At 39.3% G+C, this 18,063-nt stretch overlaps 1 protein-coding gene across 1 annotated transcript in view; it reads right to left on the bottom strand.

Moving 5' to 3' along the window:
- LCP2 (lymphocyte cytosolic protein 2) overlaps window positions 1–15,811 on the bottom strand; it is a 66,892-nt gene extending 51,081 nt beyond the window's left edge. The window contains exons 1-3 of the mRNA XM_072630944.1: window positions 15,538–15,811; window positions 13,536–13,598; window positions 3,850–3,896 (exon numbers count right to left, since the gene is read on the bottom strand). Of these exons, the coding sequence (XP_072487045.1) occupies window positions 3,850–3,896; window positions 13,536–13,598; window positions 15,538–15,615 (188 nt within the window). The 5' untranslated portion in view covers window positions 15,616–15,811. The remainder of the gene's footprint in view (window positions 1–3,849; window positions 3,897–13,535; window positions 13,599–15,537) is intronic.
- Window positions 15,812–18,063: the final 2,252 nt, after the last annotated feature.

Genomic DNA, 18,063 nt, shown 5'->3' on the forward strand with positions numbered 1-18,063 from the left:
CTATACTGGAAATATGGATCTTGATTGATGTTATAATAGCTGTAGACGCCATCCTAGAGATATGAATCAAATGCTGCCTCATAGAGTGTAAGCCCCTAGAGGTCAAGTTTGGTTTAATTTTGCCTTTGTATATTCAGCATGTAGTGCAATATCTGGAGCATAGTAGGGATTTAATACTTGTTCAATGAATGAATAAGTGAAGGAATGGACTTCTCTCACCCCCTTTAGGCACTCCATTGACATCATTAAGAAGGCACATAAAACTCTGGGAATTGTGTTCTTGGAATTTATTTTTGTTTTTAGCTTGTACCTCATTCTTTGGTTTTTCTTTCCTTTCTTTCCTTCCTAACCCTTTCTCTGGAACCCTGAGAGTAATAATAGCTGCCTTCTGGGGATTCAACCTGGAATTTGATCAGAAGTTGGGGAATGCTGCTATTTCTTCTCCTCATTCTTCTCTTCTCCTTCTCCTCTTTCTCCTCCTTCTCCTTCTCTTCCTTCTCCTACTTCTTCTTCTCCTCCTCCTCCTCCTCCTCCTCCTCCTCCTCCTCCTCCTCCTCCTCCTCCTCCTCCTCCTCCTCCTCCTCCTTCTTCTCCTTCTCCTTCTTCTCCTTCTTCTTTGGAGTGAGACTAGTGACTTTGTGTGGCTCTATCTCACTTCAATCCAAATCATAAGTAAGTCAAGACATCACCCCATGATGCTGTTGGTCCTCTTCAATAGTGAAAGATGGACAATACTTTTCCAACTTTATTACATGCTAATTGCTTTCTCTACACTCTCGAATCTAGTGGAACTAACCATCTTCTTGGGAAAGCTCAATGGATAGAATGCCTGACCTGGAGTCAGAAAGATTCATCTTCCTGAGTTCAAATCTAGCTTCAGACACTTAACTAGCTGTCACCTTACTAGCAGTCACTTAACCTTGTTTGCCTGTTCCCACATCTGTAAAATGAACTGGAGAAGGAAATGGCAAATTGTTGAGGTGTTATGGGGTGCTTGGGACCCCAAAATACCAACATGCCAGGTTCTTGGCTATATTGGCCAAACAAGAAATCTGAGCATTTGTGACACTTGTATTGACAAGTGGGACAGATAGAATCTGAGCTAGATTGAATCTGAGCATTTTCTTGGAGGCAAGATGGATCTGATATACAGACTCTTCTTATGGGAGGGATCTAGGATTGGCTAGGCATCTGGGGCAATTGGGGGAGGGGTTTAGGGAAGGTCTTGATGGGAGTGGGAAGTAGCTGAGATGACTGAGACACCAGGAACCAAGAAAATGAGATATTGATGGGATCAAGGGTGGGATGTAGCAGGAGGCATTGTAGAGGTAATAGATCATGCAGGGCTACCCTAGGTTAAGGGTAACAAATGTGGGCATGAAAACCCAAATCAAGTAGGAAGATTCAATCAGAGTTCAAAGTAGGGTATTCCAGGGCCTATAGATGAATAGGACTCAGATTCTTTTGGGTAAGGACTGAAAGTCTCAGCTTAGGCCTGTACCCCATCAGCAAATCATTATACTGTCTTTGGCAAGAAAACCCCTCAAAGGGGTCATGAAGAGTCCAACACTACTGAAAATGACTAAACAACAACAACAAAGCCCATCTTCTCTGCTACTATCTACTCCACATGCCCAGACATTGCCCCTTGACCCTCATGCTAAGGAATTCTCAGCATTGCCTGTAAATAAAATGTTATGATTTTAAGGTCTTTCCATTTGCTCTCTAGGTGCATCTTTTTATATACGTTGTCTCCTCCAGTTAGAATGTGAGCTTCTTAAGATCGATTGTGTCTTTGCTTTTCCACTTGTTTCCCCAATATTTAGTCCAGTGCTTTGCACAGAAAGAGTGAGTGCTTAATAAATGCTGTTTCAGTCATTCCTGCACTATTCAGTCCTGCAAACTGGCCTTGTTCATTCTCCCAGTCCTGTACCTCTGCATTTGATGTTTCCCCGCATTGCCCTCCTCACCTTTTAGAATCAGATTCAGCTCAAGCGCCCCCTTCGGCATGAAACCTTGCTTGAATCCTAGGGTCACTAGCGTCTACCTCTCCAAAATTACCTTGTATTTGTTGTGAAAGTTTATAGAGATCTACATATGCCTATGCTGCCTTCCTCAAGCTCCTTGTGGGCAAGGATTCCCTCACTTTTTCCCCAGTCCCCAGTTCAGTGCCTGGCACAAAGAAAGAATATATATAATAAATGGTTATTGATTGATTCCTTCCTCACATTGCTTACTAAAACATTGTTGTTTTTAAGTCATTTTTCAGTTATGTCTGACTCTCTATGACCCCCATTTGGAGATTTCTTGGCAGAGATATTGGATTGGTTCGCCATTTCCTTCTCTTGCTCCTTTTACAGATGAGGAAACTCAGGCAAACAGGGTTAAGTAACTTACCTAGGGTCATACAGTTAGTAAGTGTTTGAGGCCAGATTTGAACCCAAAAAGATAAGTCTTCCTAAATCCAGCACTGGCACTCTATCTACTGTGCCACCTACCCCCAACTAAAGCTTAGGGTTATTGGTAATAAAGCCAGAAAATCTGAGGAAAGCACTAGAATCCAAGAGGTTCTAAATTCTAGTCTTGAGCCTTTTCTCCTGGTACTTCTCCAAATATTCCTGGATAAGTTTCTCAAATTCCCTTGTTTCTCCCAATGGAAAATGATTCTTTGGTTCTAACATCTCTCCTGCTCAGGGTCATGTTTGGTAAGAGTTCTAATACTACCCCTAATATTCTTTCATAGTGATGCAGTAGAAGAAGTTACACTCTTCATGACCTAATCGATTTTGTATTCCTAGGCTTGTCCTTCATCATGTGGTTCACTTCTCTTGCATCTCTCTCTTTAATAAATATCATCATAAAAACCTCACAGATCTGGCCTGAAATCCACAGATTTTGTTTTTGTTTTTAGCTTGGATCTGACTCTACATTTTAGGACTTTTCTCCCCTCCTAGGTCGAACTTCTTCTTTCAGTTCTGGCTGACTTGTCCACTCTCCTTCAGTTCCCACCCCATCTACACCAGGATTCTAATCTGTACTTGCTCATCCTCAAGGAAGGGTCATCGAATCTAACTCTCAATTTATCAATCAAGGCTCCATATCTAGGTCTCCTGTTTCTCAGTCCATTGTTATTCAATATGGACTATAAAAAGGTGAGAAAGGAAGCAGGGTTCCATTTTAAGTTTACCTCTGTAGATGGCAGCCAAACTGCGAATATGGTTCAAGCAAACCTTTGTCCATACATTTCTTTGACCTCTTACTTTAAAAAGGGGTACACTGGAAAGAGTGGTGAGTTTGGAATTAAAGGACCAAAATCAAAATTTTGGCAGTGATATTTGGGTAAGTCATTAAACTTTCGGGACCTTAGTTTTCTAAACCGTAAAATGAGTGGGTGATACTAGATGACTTCTTCAGTTGTTTCCAGTTCTAAACTGACCTTGGTTACCCCATCACAATGTCTCATTTCCAGTTCCTAACCTATTCCTAGATATTCTGTTATCTCTCCAATTCCAAAAGGATGACTCAGGGAATTAAGTATCATTCCCTTAGACCACATTAGGGTTTGGCTGTCCCTAAAACAACCTGGACTTTGTTAGATCATAGATCCAACCATCATCAACCAAATGTGCTGATGGAAGATGTCCTATCTTCCAAATAATCTACTATCTGAGGTCACAGAGTCCTGGACATCAGCCATTCCTTCTTCCCCAATACTCCAGTCATTCCCTTCCTTTCAGAAACAAGCATCTAAGACTTATGGGTGGTAATGGTTTTAAATAGCTTTCCCCCATCTTGATTCAAACTGGGTCACTTGATAAGAGATACTTCGTAAGAGATAAGAGTACTTACGGTACCCGGAGCTTTGGAAATTTCTGAATATCATTCTCAGACAGGTTCTGAAACAAAAATACAAATAATATATTACTGATCCAGAATAGAGACATTAGGGGTCTTCACTCTTTCACTAGGCCTGGTAGATTAGGTTGCAGTGGAATCACTTATGAGAAGGAACTAGGATCTGTTTGTCATTGCCTCTTCATCTTTTCCATCAAGGAGACCTCTAATGACATATTTGAGTTTTCTTTCAAGTTTATATATTGTTCTCCTTATGGTTTTTTGGAGGAAACCCAAGATTCCTTGTCATCTATACAATTTTTCATCTGTCAGACAGGGTCTTTTACCAATGGCAGCAAGGCTAAATTTTTGAAGGCTGGGTAAGAGCACCTGGAGAAGACATAGGATCATAGATTGGGTAGAAATGATCTCAGAGGCATCTATCCAACCTTCTCTTTGTTTATGAGAAAACAGAGACCCAAAGAAAGGAAATGCCTATATGTGTGTGTGTGTGTGTGTATGTATGTGTATGTGTCTATATATATGTGTATATGTATGTGTAGAGATAGAGACAGAGATAGATACCTTCTGTCTCCAACCCCTGCATTCTTTCTCCAGCCTCTGTCATCACTATTTAGTTGAATTCTTTTTGTTGAGAGTAAGAAAGAATATTGAACCGCTTTTAGCAAGCATTCAAAGACTGTGACAGGTGAAGTTGACTATCACAATATTTAATATCAGTATAGTTTTAGTTTTCATTTGACACATTCTTTACCCTCTACTGGCTCATGAAAATGTCTTAGAAGTCCTTTAAATTAGGCAGATACTATAGCTTCCATGTTATAGAAGAACAAAGTGCGGGTAAAGGAGATTAAAGAACAGGCCTGAAGTAATGGAGATGGCGAGTTGGCAGAGCCAGTACTCCCATCCTGGTCTTTTGTCTCCTTGTCCATTGTCCAATATGCTTGTACCCTACTGAGGTCAAGATCTGAGTGAGCCCAATGACAAGTCTCATAAAGATTCTGTGTTTCCATCAAGCCATCTAATGTTGCTTCTGGGCCTTATATCTACTTTTAAAAGTAATGAACATCAGGGGATGGTGTTGATGGAGACTGCAGCCTGGGGGTGTCAGCCATAGTGACCCAGAATTATTCATCCTTAAATCAGTCAAACCACTGACAAGTATTTATTAAGCACACCAGGTACTGTGCTGGACACCAGGAATACAAAGACAAAAATGAAGACAGTCCCTGCCCTCAAGGAGCTTACCTTTTATAAAGGGAGACAACATATACGCTTACAGGATAAATGCAAGGTAAGTAGAGGGCAGAGAGGCCCTACCAACTGAGGCAATCAGAAAGACCTCATGTATACGTTGCTTAGGCTGAGCTTTGAAAGAAACTAGGGATTCTAAGAGGCAGATGTGAGAAGAGGTAGATTCCCACTCATGAAAAGACACAAAGACCTTCCAGAAGTCTATATTAAGCATTTTCTATGCACAATACCTTGTCCATTCACTCACTCATTTGTTCATAGTACAAGAGATAGCCTGACACCACAGGGGAAAATTTTGGTTCCACTCCCTTCTCTGATATATGCTAGATTAGAGATCAGGCAGATCTAACTTCCTTCAACTTCTCATTGCCCTGAGTAAATCTTAAAAATATAAATTTCTTCTGTTGTCCATCTGCATTGATTGGGGCAGGGGAGGGTTTCTGCACTTGAAGTTCTATACAAAGATGAAACCACAAGTTTGGACTCCATCTGACTCCTACACCCCCATTCCCCTGCCAAAGTTATATTATACACTGTGATGATGAAGAATAGATTGTGAGCAAATTACCATTTTCTAGTTAAACTCACACTCAACTGTTTGTAAGCCTGGAACTCTGAGTAAGGGTAGAGAAGCTATCACTAAAATTTCACTCTCCTCTTTCTGCCTACATGGCTGTTTGTTCAGGACACAGAAAGAACTCATTTTCCAGCATTTCCAGTTCTCTTTGAGAATCCCAGAAACTTGGCACATGAGTTTGGCTGCTTACTGGGCTCCCAGGATTGTAGGTCCCAAGCTTTGCTTTTTAGAGACAGTATTTATCAGATGACCAAACACAGTAACAAATAGAAGCAAACACCTAATAACAAACAGCAGAAGTAGCAACAATTAGTACTTAATAATGTTCAAAGTACCCTGCATATGAGCTCTCATATGACCCTCACAACAATTCTGTGAGTAGTTACTGCAGCTGTTATACACATTTTACAGATGTGGCTACTAAATCTCTGAAAATTTAAATGACAGGTAAACAGGAAAAAGAAACCATAAGGGATGCAATAAGGTTAAACTGTTTACATTACTATATGGGAAGATTATACATATAACTCCTAAGAACTTTATCATTAATAAGTTAGAAGTTAGTTAGAACTTAGAAGAAACTAAAGTTTACATAAAGGGAGGCCATGAATGTGATTCTATCATGTTGGGACGATCCCTGTTTCCAAAATGAAGGGGTGAGAAAGAGGGAAGGTGAAGGAAGAGGTAGAATGGGCAAAATTTTCTCACATAAAAGAGATGTGCAAGGAAGAGATTTTATAGTAGGAGGGTAAGGAAGGGGTGGGAAATAGTTGAACTTCACTCTCATTGGAATTGGTTCAAAGAGGGAAGAATGTATATCTATGTATACACACATATATGTGTATGTGTGTGTGTGTGTGAACACTCAGTTGGGTATGGAAATTTATCTTATCCAATAGAGAAATAGGAGGGTCAGGGGAAAAGAGATATGGGGGGAAGATGGGTGGATTAAGTGAGGCTGTGGTCAGAAGCAAAACAGACATTTGAGGACAAATGGTATAAAAACAGAGAGGGGAGGATAAACAGAAGAAAATGGGATGGAGGTAAATACACAGTTAATATTCATAACTGTGAATGTGAATGGATTAAGCTCACCCAGAAAAAAGAAACAGACAGCAGAATGAATTAGAAATGAGAATCCAACAATATGTTGTATTTGGAACACACTTGAAACATAAAGATATACACAGAGTTAAAACAGGTGAAGGAAAAAAAGCAGGAGTAGCAATCATGATCTCAGACAAAACAAAAGCAAAAATAGACCTAATTAAAAGAGAGAATCAGGGAAACTACATTTTGCTCAAAGTTACCACAGGCAATGAAGTGATAGCAATAATTTTTATCACATTTCTCCGATAAAGTCCTTGTTTCTCAAATATATATATATACACATGCTTATATGTATGTATATATGTAATTGAGTCAAATTTATAAAAATAAGAGCCATTCCCCAGTTGATAAACAGTAAAAGGATAGAAATAGGCAGTTTTCAGATGAAGACATTAAATCTATCTATAGTCATATAAAAATGCTCTAAATCACTATTGATTAGAGAAATGCAAATTAAAACAACTCTGAGGTACCACCTCATGTCTTTCAAAAATAACAAATGCTAGAAAGGATGAAGTAAAATAGGTACTCAAAAACTGTTGGTAAAATTGTGAACTGGTCCAGCTATCTTGGGGAACAATTTGAAACTATTCCCAACAGGCTATAAAACTTTGCACATGCTTTGACCCGGCAATACCACTACTCGTTCTATACCCCCAAGTAAATCAAAGAAAAAGGAAAAGGACCTATATGTATAAAAATATTTATGGTAGCTCTTTTTGTGGTAGCAAAGAATTGGAAATTGCGGGGGTGCTTATCAATGGGGAAATGGCTGAACAAATGATGGCATATAATTATGATGAAATACTACAATATAATAAGAAATGATGAAGGAGTGGTTTAAAAAAAACATAGTAAGACCTATATGAATTGCTACAAAGTAAAGAAAGAACAGAGGTATCGTTGTGCAGAATAACAGCAACATTGTATTGATGATCAAATGTGAAAGACTTGGCTAATATGATCGATACAATAAACCAAGAAAATTCCAAATAAGTTAAGAGGAAAACATGCCATATACCTCCAGAGAGAGAGAGAGAGCTGATGAAGTCAGTGCAAATTGAAGTAGAATTTTCTTACTTTCTTTTTTATTTTCTTTTTTTGTGATATCATTAATATATAAATATATTTTGCCTAATTTTCAAGTATAATTGATATCATTTTCCTTGTCTTCTCAGCAGATAGGGGAAGAGATGGGAGATGGGAGAGAGATAATTTGGAGCTAACTTAACAATAAAAGAATGTTAAAATATTAATGTCAACATGTTAAAAATATGCTAAATGTTAAAAACAAATGAATAAATGAATAATAATTTTTTGAAAGAAAAGAAAAAGATGTGACGAGCAGGATGGTTGCAATGATGACTTCAGAAAAATCTGGGAAGATTTATACAAACTAATGCAAAGTAAAGTGAGCAGAACCAGGAGAGCCCTATATGCAGTAATAGCAATATTGTAATGATGATCAGTTGTGAAAGACTTAGCTAATCTGATCAAGACAATCATCCAAGACAAGTCCAAAGGACTTATGATGAAAGATATTATCTATCTCCAGAGAGAGAACTGATGAAATCTGAATGCCAATTGAATCATGCTTTTTTTCTATTTATTTTTCTTACTTTTTTGTATGTCTTTTTGCAATATGCCTAATATGAAATTACGTTTTGCATAACTTTATTGATATCATATTGCTCGCTTCCTCTATGGGTGGCGAAGAGGGGGAGGAGGAAGGGAGAGAATTTGGAATTTGAATTTCTTTTTAAAATAATGTTTAAAAATTTTAAATGTATATTGGGAAATATTTAATGAAATAAAAATAAAATAGAAAAATAAACTACCTACAAGGAAGTTACTATATAAATAATAACAATGATAGCTAGCGTTTATATTTCACACTCTATGCTGCTATCCCAGTACCCATTGACTGTGATTTGGGGATATGAACTTTTTATCCATTTAAGTCCTGGTCCCTAGGGACTTAGAGTCTGCGGATGACATGATCTTTCAGGATACTGTTACCTTTGTGTTAACCATCTTTAAATATAGCGAACCAGCAGTCTTATGTGCTTGTTAAATGGAGGTGGGGGATGAGTAGTGTATATTTGGAGGAACTGAGAGCATAAGATTAGTGGCTAGCATGTAGGTCACATTTCTTTATTTGGCCAGCTTGTTTATTGAATAGAAAAACACAATCAACTCAGTTGATTGGTTAACAGTGCATGGATATCTTGCTTTTCAAAGCAGGGTAGATAGCTTTCTATTGGAGAATCCTCATCAGGCTATTGGAAGAAGGGCTTGAGGTCAGTCTTTCCCAAACAGTCTAAAACAAGGTTTATGGAGAAATATAAAGATTCTTGATGATGAAAGTCATATTTTGGGGTGTTTGATAATGTTGCTTAGCTAATAACCCTTTTTCAGTGAACACCAAGATGCCTCCACAGAACATATGCATAAACTCAAGTTTGGAGTATATTCTAGGACAAAAGCCTTTTGGCCACTGTCCCTTTCTCTCATTCTCTCTTTCACTTTTCTCCTTCATTTCATGGGCAACCAGAACATTCTCTAAAGAGACCAAAGGCAGTAAGAGCTCAACTAATAGTTTGGAGCAAAAGAGATCAGAAACAGTAGCCCTGATGTTGTCAGAGCAGAAGAGGAAACCATTTCTTCATAGGAGAGTCTGAAGTAAAGCCTCAGAGAGAGGCTTGTGAGGTCCTGGAATCATATAATATCTGAATTACAGACTGTCATATCTATGGGTAGTACTTTAAAGATCACCTGCATTTTACAGAGGAGGGACTAGAGGCTCAGAAAGAGTATCTAGGGAGTCACACAGATAGTTCGTGATTAAGATGAGACTAGGACAAGTTTCCAGAATCCAGTTATCTCTTCCCACAACACTGTGTCACATCAGCATAGCCCACAGACCTCATGGGAGATGGAGTTCAGAATGGGAGATGCCTGGTTTGGATGCAGTTTATATAGGGAAGAGTCCTGGGTTTTTAGTAGATGACACACTCAGTATGAGTCAGTCATGTGATAAAGCTGCTTAAACAACTAACATCAGCTGAGGTTGTGATAGGGTGTTTGGATTCCAATTCTAAAATCACACTTCTCTTTAAAAATTGCATTTCTCCCTAGCCTCAAAACACTATCCCAGGCACTTTCTCTCCAGCCCAAGGACAGACTGCCCCAGCAAAAATCGTTATCTCTTTTCCTGATACAGTAGCTAGATGCACTCATAGAACTTATTAGGCTGAACCAGCTGTGTACTGGCTGAACGGACTGTGTACTGGGTCATAACCGCATTTACTACTCACTGACTGATCATAAGTGTCATAGACTTGGACAAATGTATACTCCCTTATCTGGTCTAACAAGACATTGATGAGAGCAGCCTGGTATTCCTTAGTCAGTCCTGACCATTAGTTGACTTAGTGACATTTCAGACCTAAAACCATACCTCCATGTAGCCCCTCCTTGGGCTATTTCCTGATGAACTCTGGGTAAAATATCTGTGCAGTAAATACTAAAAGTGCATGTTCCTTTAAGAACTAACCACTCCTTAATCACTTCCTAATCCCACCTTGAATCACCTAATCATCACACTTGGAACATGTTTTACTATAGAATATACTATGTAAACTTTACCTATACCCACAAAATCACAAGTTCCTTAAGAACTCTTGCCCACTGAAAAGTATAATAAATCTTTACCTTGTCCTCAAGAATGCTTGAGTCTGCGAATTCATTCCAGGCAACTTGCCTCTGGTACTCTGGTTTTTGTGGGGGTCTCACTCCCCTGTTCTAGCCCTTATCTGTTTCATTAATAGAAGTATAGTGTCTTAATCATAGAAAGCTACAATCTCATTGTCCATTTTGGTAAGAGGACCTCAGGAGGACCAGGTTTAATCCTGGTGCCACATTTAAGAAAGATTTGGACAAGTTATAGTGTATTCACTGAAAGATAGTCAAGAATTCAGGGGTGCAGAACCTGCAACCTTGAAGCTATATGTGGTCTCCAAGGCTGTAACCTTTTGACTGAGTCCAAGTTTTACAAAACAAATCCTTTTATGAAGGGGATTTGTTCTGTAAAATTTGGATTCAGTCAAAGGGCTGCATTTGAGGACTTAGAGGGGCTGTCTTCATCCTTCACTTTCGAAGAGGACCATGACATCAGAGAAAGGGCTACATGTGGCCTTGAGGTCATGGTTCTCCATCTCTGGTCATGATGATAAAGTGATATTATGGGGAAGGGTTGGAGGGCCTAGCAATGCTTACTGGAAAGAACAGAAGAAGAAAAGATAAAGAAAGAGACATGATAGCTATTTCTGTTGTAGGGCTATCCTATGGAAGAGAGAGGATTGTTCTACTTTGCTGTAGTGAATAGAGTATTGGACATAAAGTTAGGAAGACCTGAATTCAAATCTTGCCTCTCATATTTACTAGTTATATGACCTCTAGGCAAGGCACTTAATGTTAATCTGTCTCAGTTTCTTCATCTATAAAGTAGAACAGAAACTACCTCAGGGAGTTATTATGAGGATCAAATTAATCGTATCTATATCTACATCTATATCTATCTATCTATCTCTCTATCTATCTCTCTATCTCTATATATAAAGTGCAATGTAGAGATTGACTGTTGACTATGAATACTCCAATACCCCAGTGGAACTTTGATCTCATCCATATGGGAATTCCTGTCAATTTTGTAGAATTCAACCCATTCAAGCCTGCCCATTCTACTTGACTCTTGACCATGTATTCCTTTTGATGCATGACTTGGCTACTCTTCTTTTTCCCTAATATTTTTATTTTTCTGGCTGGCTCCTGTACCTTGCTTTCCTATAAAATTCCTTGTTTGTGATGTATTTTAACCTGCCTACACCCACTATGTATCATGGGTTTGGGATCCATATAAGAAAAAAAAAAATCTTTGAATGACTAGAGCTATTGAGAAACGAAAAGGGCCAGTTGTAGACATAGGAGAAGCATTCAAGTAGAAGGGGTATGCAGGAGGTATGAAGATGGATTGTATAATTGCTAAAATCCTTTCTGATGCTAATTCTATGGCTAAGCTGCTCCCACAAATCCCATCCTTTTATGGAAGCCTTCCCCAATCTTTTTTAATTCTAGTGCCTTTCCCTCTGTTAATTATGTCCTATTTATCCTGCATATAGCTTATTTAGTTTATATTTGTTTGTATGTTATCTTCCCCATTGGATTGTAAGCTCCATGGAGGCAAGGATTGTTTGTTGCCGCTTTTTGTATTCCCAGAGCTTAGCACAGTGCTTGGCACATAGTAGGACATTAATAAATGTTTATTGATTAATTCATAGGGAATTCAGTGATAAAGTGACTCCCCTATCCTAAATCTTAGAAAGGCACACCTACTCTATGGACAGTTCCATGGAGATTTCCTATTTGACTGATAAAAAGCCATTCCATCCTTAATTGTGTAATTGTCAGGGGAAATAAAGAGCTTAGAAAGAGAATTTAGTGCGATCACAGTGACAATTGGTTACTATTATGAATTCAGTGGTAATTCCTACAAGCATATGCTCCCAACTGTGGAGATAGTATCATTAGAACTTAACCATTACCTGGAGGTTTTGATCTTTGTAAAAGTGAAAATTGTCCCAGAAATGGAGTCTAAAGCTTTTTTTTTGGTACAAATAGGTTATATCAACTTCCTTCACTCAGAATGGGGAGAGGATGTCCACATAGTGACTTGATGACTATCCATGAGTATAGGCCCTGGTTTTAAATAAAAAGTCTACCAACTCCTAACTTTAAATTTATCATGATTACAGTGTTCAAAGGCATCTGCAGTTGATTCATTCTAGATTAAAGCAATCTAGCTTCCTTTGCCTGGCCTAGTATAAAACCCCATAACCCCATAATATTTACAGGCCATCCAGAACTAGTTAGTGTCTTGGACCAAATGGGACTCAGTTAGCTGTAAATGCAACTTTGTGTGGCCCAGGTATGGCAGTGAAGTAAAGAATGATTTTTTATTGTATATTAGTACCTAGTTTCAGCCTCCTCCCCCACTACTTTTCATTTATTTTTACATATTTATATATACACATGTTGTTTCCTCTAATAGAAAATAAATTCCTTGAGGGCAAAGAATATTACACTTTTGTCTTTGTATACTCAACTCGCAATACAGCGGTTGGCACAAAATAGGCACTTAATGAGGTCTTGTTGATTGATCCCTTTTGAATGAATAAATGTCCATTATTGATTTACCTACCTTTATCCATAATAACCTTATATTCAGCTTAATGTGAGACTGTCTATATCCCTATTCTTTGAATGTCTAGAACCTATCTGGTTTAGTCATTATCAGTTGGTTATACCTTAGTATGAATGAAAGATTTGAAAGTGGAATTTGAGAGAAAGAGAGACAGAGACAGAGACAGAAACAGACAAATAGGCAGAGACAGAGAGATGGAGAGTAGGAAAGAGTGAGAGACAGAGAGAGTGAGAGAGACAGAGACAGAGAGATTGACAGAGAGTGAGAGCATACTTTGGGCACTGAACCAATGATACTGATTCGGAGTGGAGTTGGGATGAGGGCACTGAAAACAAAATTTTCCTACTTCTCCATTTTGCCTCAGCTTGGTCCAGGATCACTGTATTGTGAAACCAGTGGGGTGGGGCAGCAGGGAGAAGAGCATTCAGATATTCTAATTTCAAAGAGAAATCTAGCTACGTAACTGGCCATACTTACCAGAAACCTTGGACCGCTTATAAGGTGTTTCTTCACTACCTTCTCACAGTCTTTGTAGTTAAGCTGCCAACACAAAGGGAAGAACACTGTCATCAGCAGGAGAGAATTGTCCTTTGCTACCCCCTCCTCCATCTTCAGATCACCTTAGGAGCCTTCCAATGGGGGAATCGGCTACAGAACTTGCTCTCTTCCCCCAAAGCTGGAGACTTGCCACCACTCAGATTGCTATAAGAAGCTTTCAGACTGCTGCTATGGGTAGTTCTTCATTGCAAAGGGTTGGAAGTCCAGTCCATGAAGAAAGAGGTTGCTATCACATAAAGTCATAGATAGAATATTGGCATCACTGCCTTACTAGCTCTTTAAGACTGAACTTTCTGGCTAAGCTTTCACGTCCTCAAGGACTTTGCCTGATAATGTCTGGTATCCCTGCATTCTGGGGAAAATAATATTGGATCCTTCTAACTTATTGTTAGTAACTGAAGGGTCTTTGCATAGTGCTGGTTTAGGCCTAGGCGACTTTAATTCTAGAGATGTAAACTGAGAGTCCTACCAACAAGAGTCAAGAAAGCAAAAATCTTGCTCCCATTAAGCTCCATTCAGAAAAGAAATGTATAAAAGGGATTTTGAAAATTTGAGCTTACCCTCTCTCCCATTTTATTGATTGGAAAAATAAGGCCCAGAAAGGGAAGAAGGTTGTCCAATGTCACATAGCAAGTTATGGGTAGAGGTGGAGGTCAGATCTTCTAGTTCCTCATCTATGGATTATGGACCACTCTGGTCTTAGAGGTCATTTTGATTCTACTTTCTTCAGTGAAAGTTAATCAAAAAATATAGAGCTCCTGCCCCATAGACTTTGTGGGATATGATAGGTAAGAAAGGGGATTGCCAAGAAACAGAATATGTAGTCCCATCTTTCAAGGTTGCTACTCGGTTGGGGAAGAAAAACTAAACCAATGAAGCAATTAGACAGGAAGATGAAGCTCCTCCATTTTCCTGGCCCTCCTATCTAGGGAATTAAGGGAGGTGAGTAATAGCAGCTCACATTTGTAGAGCACCTTAATATTTGCAAAATGCTCTACATATATTACCTCATTTGATGATCAATGAATTTCTCTTCTGAGGGGGAGTCTTAGGAAGTCTTTTCCTACTGATTCATTAGGAAATGTTGCTTCCCCTCCTCTCTTCTGCTCTCCTCTCTATGATTAGAACAACCCAGGTTCTACTCTCTCATGCCTCTAATAACTCTGCTGGCTCCAGGATCACTCCCAAACCTTGAACCTGAAGGCTGGTTTGAAAATTACTTGGTTCTCATTGTTACTTGGCTTTGGCCGCTGGATGTGAGAGGCTGCCATATTTTGGAAGGTCAGAGTCACCAGTAGCTGTTACCAGTACCTTCACTGATCCCTGGAGTAAAATTTCCCCCACCCAGAATATGCACTTCTCTGTCCTTACCTGGCCCCCTAAATCTTTCATTCCCTCACAGCTTATTAGAAACCTGGACTAGAACTCAGCAAACTTGGCTACTAGAACCTATTTTGCCACTAATTAACTCTGTGGCTTTATATAAGTCATCTGTTCTCTTCTTTGGGCCTCATTTCTTCATTTGTCAAATTAGGACATTGAACAGGATGATCTTTTTGGGCTCTGAAATGTTAGGATCCCCCATGTCCCAGGAATGATTTTTAAAGTCTTCAGTTAAGAAGAGAATTGGAATACTTCAGAGAGCATTCCCTTGCATTGACATTTGTATGATGTCAAATCAAATAGAAGATTATCAGGGGGGATTGGCTGGCTAGGGATTTCTCAGAAATTTCTCAGGAATTCTCAGAAATCAAATCCAGTCCAAGCCTAGAATTCAAGGAAAAAAGGACCCATGACTGATTATCTTAAAAGCCTGACCATGATCATCTGGTAATTTTTTCCGCTGGGAAGCAGTTCTCATCCTTTTGCACTCCAGGGGAAAGATCCTTTCACCAAAAAGGAAAGAAAAAGAAAAACTCACCTTCTTGAAGTATTCTGCCAGCTCATCAGGACCCCAGCCCAGGACCTCGGACCGGTAGGGTACATTGCTCAAAGCCATTTCTGTCTAGTTGTTTGGAGGACCCACAGACTCAGGCCATGAGTGGGATACCCATTGACAGAGACAATAGTGAAAGTCAGCGATTCTGAGTTTTCCAGCAGCACCTAGTTCTCCTTCATAAGATGAGATGACTTGGTGTCTGCATTACAAGGCAGTTGTAGCCTAGACTCCAACGGCTTCCTCTACGAACAAATATGGTTTCTTCTCAGAAAACCAGCTAGCTCGTTTCCTTTACCACTTCCTTTGCTGGGTTCTAAATAAGTAAACAAGGAAGTTCAGCTTGTAGGGTGTGGGGGGGTGAGGCAGGGGTATTGAAATTTGGAACACATATTTATCTGCTTGCCTGGTAATTTCCCAAGGGACTAGAAAGAGTCTCAGCTGTAATTATTGTCTCCCCGGTCTGGATGGGAGGGGCAATTAAAGGGCCTAAATCTTTAAACATATTTTTAAATGCCAAGTTGGTTGAGTCTTTTTCTGATAAAACTTAGGTATATGCATGCATACATGTGCAGAGGACAGTTAGTCAATAATCATCCACTTAGTGCCAGGAACCATACCAAGTTCTGAGGATACAAAGAAAGCCAAAAAACACAGATACAGACTTATTAGCACATGCTTAAGGACATTTGACCCTGCTAGGCAATGACTTGCTGGATAAGAATCTGTTGTGAGAATTCACCTGAAATAGTGATAGATGCAACAAATCTGCAGAGAAATTTGTGTGTTTGCATGTTTTTAATGATTTTCTGTTTCTCTTCAAGGACTTATCAAAGGAACATCCTACCTATAATAATTTGAGATGCCTTTGACTTCTGAGAAGTGATAATTAATCAATCAGTAAGCACATATTAATTACCTACTATATGCCAGGTACTGTGCCTACAACTGTGAGATGTCTTTTCAAGGGAATTGTGGGAAGATGGTGAAATAAAGCAAAAAAACTAGCTGGCTTTCCCAAATCCTCTCACAAATAACTTAAAATAATACCTTTAAGTCTTACCATTTATTTTCCCAGGATCCATGGCCATAACAATCTCTATTTCCTAGGCTCATGACTTTTAAAGATCTTCACCACACTTGAACAGCATTACATAATGATAAAAAAACTATAAACATTTGTGTTTAAAATTGTAAATATCCACTGCAACTGTGCAGTGAGATAGAATGGTGAGATAATATAAAGTTGTGAGGCTATTGCTGGCAATATGTCTTCTTTGTCTGTTGCCCTATAAAGTAGGTCAGCACTGGTCAGTGAGTGGGGAACCCTTAGGGTTGAATATACAAGCTGGAATGCTGTGAGTGCCTTGATCAGCCCCCACCAAGACTTGGGGGGATTTAGAGGAAGCACAAGCTGTGCCTGTCTCATCCAGAGGTAGGAGTAGTTGTCCCTCCACCCTTCTTGCTGACCTCTTGCAGAAGGGTGATTAGAGAATGCTGTAGGAGTTGGGCTCCTATTATTAGCAACCTGTTGGAGAAGACTAGACTAGAATAAAGCAAGATTATCAATCCCTCTGAAGCTGTCTTCCTGTCCTTCCTGTCTGACCAGATCAAGAGTGAACCTGTGCTAGCAGCCTTCCTGTGTGATAGTGTTTACATATCTTACGCAGCCTAAGACAACAGGGAAGGCTTTAGGAAAGATTTGACCACCCAGGGTGTTGGTCTGGCCTGATGGAAGTGCAGGTACCCACAGGGTACATACTACAGGTCAACAAACAGCAAGCCCTGGGAGCAGCTGTGTAAGTGGAAACCTTAGCTCCAGAATCTTTCACCCCACAAATGGGGGTTGGGCAGGTAACCAGAGGAAGATTGAAGGAGCCGTTCTCTGGTTCTGGCACTGGCATACTGACTACATGTAGCCCCAGGCTATGGCTGCTACCAAGGAGGAGCTAGCACACACTGGATGAATAGAGTAGTAGAGGGAAATAACTCCTTAACTCTTAGAACCCGGTAAGGAGAAATTAGTAACTTGATAAGACATTAGGAAATAGTAAAACAAAATCAAAAGAATGAAACTGTTAAACTGTTTACTTCTTATATGGGAAAATTATATTTGTACTCTTAAGAATTATCATTACTAGAGTAGTTCAAAAGAATATACAAAGATCAAGAGCTTGGGGTTGAGTTATTATTATTATGACAGGATAAGCCTAAAACAATAAAATTGGATAGGGAGAGATAAAATGGAGCAAATTATCTCATACAAAAGAGGTGTGAATGGAATAACTGTTAAAATAAGGAAAGGATGGGGTGGAGGGCACATAGTGTGGGAACCTTATTCTCATTGGATCTGGATTAACAAAGGAATAACATACATTGAGTAGGTTATTAAATTTTCTTAACTTACAGAGAAATAGAAGGGCAAAGTGACAGGACAGGGAGGGGGATCTTAGAAAGTTGTGTATATTAAGAAATAGGAGGGCAAAGGGATAGGATGAGGGATAGACATTT

The sequence above is a fragment of the Notamacropus eugenii genome, chromosome 1, assembly GCF_028372415.1.
Source record: "Notamacropus eugenii isolate mMacEug1 chromosome 1, mMacEug1.pri_v2, whole genome shotgun sequence".
Classification (NCBI taxonomy): domain Eukaryota; kingdom Metazoa; phylum Chordata; class Mammalia; order Diprotodontia; family Macropodidae; genus Notamacropus; species Notamacropus eugenii.